We start from the raw sequence: 6645 nt of genomic DNA on the forward strand, positions 1-6645 counted from the left end.
GAGGAGGTGGACAAATACAACATGCTCGTGTGATGCAAAGTTAAATATTATGAGTATTATTAACAGCTTACCTTATCAGTTGGCACGTGTTTTTTTTAAACGTGTATTTTTGACGCTAACAAGACCGCTTTCCCCCCCTTTTCTCCTTTCTCAATAATTTTTCGATATTAGACGAACTTTTCCTCTGCATCTGTGAGATGCATACCGCGCATGCGCGCAGAGCTGTCGACGCGCACAGCAGATGCTCACGGGAATCAGTCATTAAAATATTGATGAGGCGCTTTCTTCTGTTGACTCGATTACACAGCATAAACACCACATCATTTCGGTCTCAGAATCTGGTTTCAGGGGTAGTAATTACCGAACTAATTACCTGAGTTATTTTTTTTTTCCAGTGACATAACCGGGAAATAAAGTTAAACAGTCATTTTTATGTAGTTTCCATATATTTAACTGTATGCTTGGGATAATGGCACCTGCTAAAAATAAGTCACTCTTACATCCTGCAGGGTGGTGCTGTTTGTAGAGCTGTTTTAATAGTGTGAAAGTTTAATCGATTCGGAGCACCAGAGAGCTCTTATGGAATATATCTTTTACCAGACATTCCACATTTTCAAGCTGAACTGCGACATCATGTGGACATAGTGCAGCAATACATCCTGCACTCTAATACACTTTGAGTCCAAAGTTGTTCCTGCGGAGTTTTTGAGGTATTCCCATGCGAAAAATATCCCCCAAATGGATTAACTGACTGATGCTTACGGATAAGGTGTCTAGCGCCTGCTGCATAGTTTTCTCACACGCTAGCCTTAAAAAGTCTCTCTGAAACCTCTTGTTTTTTTGTGTTTGCTTTTTTAAAATAATTTATTGACTTGAAAGCATGCTTGCAGCATGTTACTACCCACCTCACATTACATTACACTGGAGGTTTTTATCCTACCTGCTATCTTTTAAGTCCAAAGTTTAACTTTGGTTTGTGAAACAGCTCTCTAACTCGTTTTGTGTAAGCTTAACTCAAGCAGCACCATTGATTGTGTGGAGTCCTTTAACTTTTTTAAAAAGTTTGATGATTTCCCAGACAGAGACTACCATAACCTAATTATCTGCATGCAGAGACACAGTGACACACTCCACCAGTTCATGTGAATAAATGTGACTGTTTATTTTCTCGTACATAGTTGTATTAACCCATCGAAAATTAACACAGAAGTCAGGTAAGATTGCCTCGTACAATGAGTCCTATCATTTGAACTTTGCACCTCTTCAGGATCACGCAGGGAAAACATGTTTACATGCTTGAAAGTGCTGAGTTCGTTGGTCCGGTGTAAGGTGTTCACCAGATTTTCTATAATGATCTGAAGGTTTCTGAGTAACAGAAGTTTATTAAATCTCACAAACTGACAGGGGCAAAACTACAGACAATACATGGTCGGTTTAAAAGAGCATCTGTAAATGAAATGAGCTTGGTGCTGAAAAGCTTAGCTGTTTCTATTAAAAGATCTGAGTGCAGTTACGTACTTCAGTGAAATGAATGCAGTTAAACAAAATCAAGTTGCACTGAGACTGAAATCCACTTTAAAATATTGAGTTGTGCATGCTGATAAAAAAAACTAAAATGTTCACTATCTTTGAACTTTGCTCTTCAAACCCACAGTCACAGAAGTGATCCAACCAGCATCAGAAAGGACACTAGTGATTGGTTAGAAGAGTTGCACACCCCGGTCCCTACCCCTATCTACAGTCCACCCTTTTTAAACTTCGGTGAAACACTTACCTGTTTCACTCAGGGCATTAGGTCTCAGTCCCACGCCTGACAGCAACATGTCTGACAAAGGAGCTTTTGATACCAATGTGCAGACGCTCACCAGGTTTGTTCTGGAGGAAGGCAGAAAGGCCCAAGGAACAGGCGAACTGACAAACCTGCTCAACTCCATCTGCACAGCTGTCAAAGCCATTTCCACTGCTGTCAGAAAGGCTGGGATTGCTAACCTGTGAGTACTACATTCTTTTTTTTTTATTCAGACTCTGAAAGGTAGCAAAAAAAAAACCCCCAGATGCTTCTGAATATTCAGGAAGTTTTCACCATTTAGCCCTGCAACCAGTGGTTATTTATTTTTCTTATTGAATATACTGTACAGTTTAATTATCTTTTGATATTTGGCTTTAGTGCAGCTACATGCACTGCAGCATGCAATCCAATAAAGCAGTTTTAACTTAACCCCAGGCCAAAGGTAAACCTTGCACAAGTGTGCACAAATCCACCTGGGGCAGAGGACAAGCAGATAATAGATTGTAATAGAATATTGTTATCATATTTATTTTATTGAGTTCTTAAATAGCTTCAGAGTGAATAGTTTGTATTTGTGCTTTGAAGATATGGCATTGCTGGGAGCACCAACGTGACAGGGGACCAAGTAAAGAAGCTGGATGTCCTCTCCAATGACCTAGTCATCAACATGATCAAGTCTTCCTTCACCTCCTGTGTGCTGGTCTCAGAAGAAGATGAGAAGGCCATCATTGTGGAACCGGACAACAGCGTATGTGGACTCACACCTATAGATGTATATTAATGTCTGAATAGGTCTATGTGTTCTTTTACTTTGAGAATAAAAAAAATCCTCTTCTCACCTGACAGGGAAAATACATCGTTTGCTTTGATCCGCTCGATGGCTCCTCCAACATCGACTGTCTTGTCTCCATAGGAACAATATTCGCCATCTACAAAAAGGTCAGTGATGCTGGTAATGCATGCAGATTCCAAGCACATCGGCTTGTTGTTGTTCAACACTGTAGAGCGGTGTCCCGATCAGCCCTGAGTGAACTAACAACAATTCGAATGACATTTAAGATAAGATAAGATAACCTTTATTAGTCCCACACGTGGGAAATTTGTTTTGTCACAGCAGGAAGTGGACAGTGCAAAAGTTATGACGCAAAAATTAGAATACAATAAGAATAAATACAGTACACAGCTGTACAGAATAGAATAAAATAATATACTATATACAGTAGAATAAAATAGAATAAAAATATACAATAAGATAAAAATAGAATACGAATGCTATATACAACTGAGTAAAAATACAACGATGCCAGAAAAGATTATTGCACTTAGTGTTATTGCACTATTTATCTTTGCAGAGAAATAATTGGTCGTCAGAGAATTAAATGTACTCAGTATGCTGACATACCATAAACATAACAGCCAATTCAGTACCAGATCAACACACATTGCTGTCCCAGGGTTAACTGAGAACTAAATAACAAGAGGGCATATGTTTATACCGCTGCCAGTAAGGTGTCCTTGTCCTTACCTGTCCTAACAATATGTGATAGCCTGTGGTTCCAATAATAACTTTAAAGTTTTTGATATCTTTCCACATAGACCACAGATGGGGAGCCATCTGAGCAGGATGCTCTGCAGCCAGGAAGAAACATTGTAGCAGCTGGTTATGCCCTGTACGGCAGTGCCACCATGATGGTCTTGTCCACTGGTCAGGGAGTGAACTGCTTCATGCTCGACCCTGTAAGTTAATAGATGTCGTCAAAACTGTCACCTGACCGTACGTATATAAGACAGTATACTGCTTTTCCCCCCTCTGTTTTCCAGGCAATTGGCGAGTTCATCTTGGTGGACCAAGATGTGAAGATAAAGAAAAAGGGAAAAATCTACAGTCTGAATGAAGGATATGCACAGCACTTTTATCCAGATGTGACCGAGTACCTACAAAAGAAGAAATTCCCAGAGGTAAAGCCAATAAAATAAATAAATGAGAATCCTAATGTGGAATTGACCACCATAAAGGTCAATCTCTAATGCTGCATTGAGGAGTAATATGAAGTTAATCTAAGCATAAATTCTACATTTACTTGTTTTCAGGATGGCTCTGCCCCATATGGCAGTCGATATATTGGATCAATGGTGGCAGATGTTCATCGTACTTTGGTGTACGGAGGAATCTTTTTATATCCTGCTAATGTCAAGAGCCCCAAGGGCAAGGTGAGGAGGTGGAGCGTCTAGAAATGGTGATTTAAAAAATAAAAGAGAAAGATTTTCTGATACTTCATATTCTTATCATGTCACTACTGTTTTGTTTTGCTTTTCAGCTGAGGTTGCTTTATGAATGCAACCCCATGGCCTTCATCATGGAGCAGGCAGGAGGCATGGCCACTACTGGAGCCATGAACGTTTTAGACATCAAGCCCACGAGTATCCACCAGAGAGTACCCGTGGTCCTGGGATCCCCTGATGATGTGCAGGAATACATTGCCATCTACAAAAAGCACAACAAATGAGGTACTTGTGTGATTTTGCTTTGTGTACTCATGAAAGGATGTAACATGTAGGACAATAACTACATTTTTTTTTCAATTTCCCCAAATTTAGCAGGTCAAATGTGGTGGTGAGCAGCCTAAATCGGCAATGACAACACAATCCAGAGGCTCAGTCAGCACATTCACTGCATTTTTCTCGGTCGCTCTGTTGCACTGATGAAGAAACCAGGGGCTTCAGTGGATCTATGAACTCATACTGTGCTGATTCTGTCCTGTTAAAGGGTGTTATTTGTGGAGCGTTACCCTGTATTTTTAAAATAAAAACAAAATGTTTTTCCACGTTCTTCTTACTGAGGTTCCAAAGTCCAGTATGTGCATATGGGTTGTTAGGTATGTCTTCGTGTAAAAACAATATTTTTTCCTATAAGGACAAAGGTCACATTTCAGATCTGAAAGAGAAAGAACTGCTGAATCCCAGTTTACTGAACAAGCCCAATATTCTGGAGTGGACACTTACACATATTTACATGAGAAAGAAGTCCAGTACATCAAGATTTTTGCTTAAAAATGTGTTCAGTGATGGTAGCATGGGCAGAGCCTGCTCTTTTTCACGCTCTCCGCCCAGGTTTGAGTAACCATGCTAGGAATGCAAGCAGTCTGCTTCTTTATGAGCTCTGACCTTTCCTGAATTTGAGCAGCTTGTGTCATTTATACATAAAAACAATGGTTTCCTTTGATACTGCTGCTAAAAATGCTAAGCAATCAACCCATTTCATTACATCTTAACTCAATGGAACTTTAAAAATGAAGTCCAGACTTTCCAGGACAAGGAAAATTATCCAATTACTTCCCAGCTGTCTAAATACCTATAAATCAGCGAGGAGAGGAGTTGATCAAATGTTTAAACAAACCAAAGCAAAAATACAGAAGAGAAATTTAAGATAAATCATCCCGGAAGAGACCACTCCTGTGACGATTAGGGTTGCAAAGGGGCGGAAAATTTCCGGTAAATTTCCATGGTAAGTTAAGCTTGGGAATTTTGGAAATATTCCATATTGGAAACTGTCCATGGAAATAATGGGAATTATGGAAATTAATGGGAATTTAGGAGAACTAACTGGGAATATATTATTTCCAAGCATAAATATAAACAGAAATCATAAGAAAACCTCCATGCAAAATGTTTTCAACAGTTATTTCAACAGATTTATTTGTAAGTACAGTAGAAGAGAACACGTTTCAATAACTTGTTTCATGGATGAATAAAAACAGAAATGTTGAGTTCAATATTACCATCCCCTAACCCCGCTCATTCAAAAATGCCCCCTGTCCAAAAATCTCCACAAAGTCCCATCCAAAAGGTTAAATGAAAAATGCCACTTATCCTCCAAAACGTCCCATTAAACATGCAAATCTTCCTTCAAGCAATCGTCTTTTCTCATTTTTGCTCAGTCAATAGACTCTTCCTGGACCTCATCATCATCCAACAACATGTTCACTTCCTCAGCATCCAACTCTGAGTCTTCCTCTTCAGTGTCACTTTCCAGCCTTGTTGAGGATGGCTCTGTGTCAGGCTCAAAGAGCCGTAGGTTTGCCCGAATGCCGACCAGCTTTTCCACTCTCACATTTGTGAGCCTGTTGCGAACCTTTGTGTGGGTGTTGCCAAACAGTGACCAGTTGCGCTCGGAGGCGGCTGATGATGGTGGGATTTGGAGGAGGATGGAGGCTACAGGTGCAAGGGCCTCAGATTCACATAGTCCCTTCCACCAGGTGGCTGCAGATATGTGCTGGCATGACTGCCATATTCCATCCCCTTTCCAAAGACCTTGCTTTGTTCGATACTTTGCCAAACTGCCTAGAACTTTGCCTTTATCGAGACCCAGGTGGTCAGACATGGCTGTAATGACTGCATAGGCACCGTTGATCTCTTCCCCAGAAAGTATGCCCTTGTCATATTTGGGGTCCAGCATGTATGCTGCATGCACTGGCTTCATGCAGAACTCCCTCCGCTGTTCCAATGACTTGACCACAGCTGTTTCCTCTGCTTTCAGTAGTAGGGAAGTGGGCAGAATTGTCTGGATTTCTTCTTTGAGTTCTGCAAAAAGGCACTGGACATCTGACAAGATGGCACCATCCCCATCTATCTTCGCCATTGCTGCTGCAATAGGTTTGAGGATTTTCTGACTGCTAGATACTCTTTCCCAGAACACATCATCCAAGATGACCTTCTTGATGTCACTGTCGATGCCTACAGACTGGGATATGGCCATCTCTTGCAGAGACTCCTTTCCCTCCAGAAGGCTGTCAAACATGATAACAACACCACCCCATCGCGTTATGCTGGGAAGCTTCAGTGTAGTACTCTTGTTC

The 6645-nt window shown here is 40.7% G+C and overlaps 1 protein-coding gene across 2 annotated transcripts; it reads left to right on the top strand.

The window, feature by feature from the left end:
- Positions 1–1762: 1762 nt before the first annotated feature.
- Positions 1763–4625, top strand: fbp1b (fructose-1,6-bisphosphatase 1b). 2 transcript variants are annotated; one of them, XM_086301329.1, is made up of 8 exons: positions 1763–1991; positions 2375–2537; positions 2636–2728; positions 3386–3526; positions 3611–3748; positions 3881–4000; positions 4108–4297; positions 4391–4625. In XM_086301329.1, the coding sequence occupies exons 1-7, from the start codon at positions 1822–1824 to the stop codon at positions 4294–4296; spliced, it is 1014 nt and encodes a 337-aa protein (XP_086157455.1). In that variant the 5' UTR covers positions 1763–1821; the 3' UTR covers position 4297; positions 4391–4625. The 2 variants fall into 2 exon arrangements, with proteins under 2 accessions (XP_086157455.1, XP_086157454.1); XM_086301328.1 differs by having other exon boundaries at positions 1764–1991; positions 4388–4625.
- The last annotated feature ends 2020 nt before the right edge of the window (positions 4626–6645 follow it).

This window comes from Aulonocara sp. 'chitande type north' Nkhata Bay, linkage group LG7 (genome assembly GCF_057382095.1).
Source record: "Aulonocara sp. 'chitande type north' Nkhata Bay isolate Kocher_YH1m ecotype deep benthic linkage group LG7, A_spYH_male_GT1.1, whole genome shotgun sequence".
Classification (NCBI taxonomy): domain Eukaryota; kingdom Metazoa; phylum Chordata; class Actinopteri; order Cichliformes; family Cichlidae; genus Aulonocara; species Aulonocara sp. 'chitande type north' Nkhata Bay.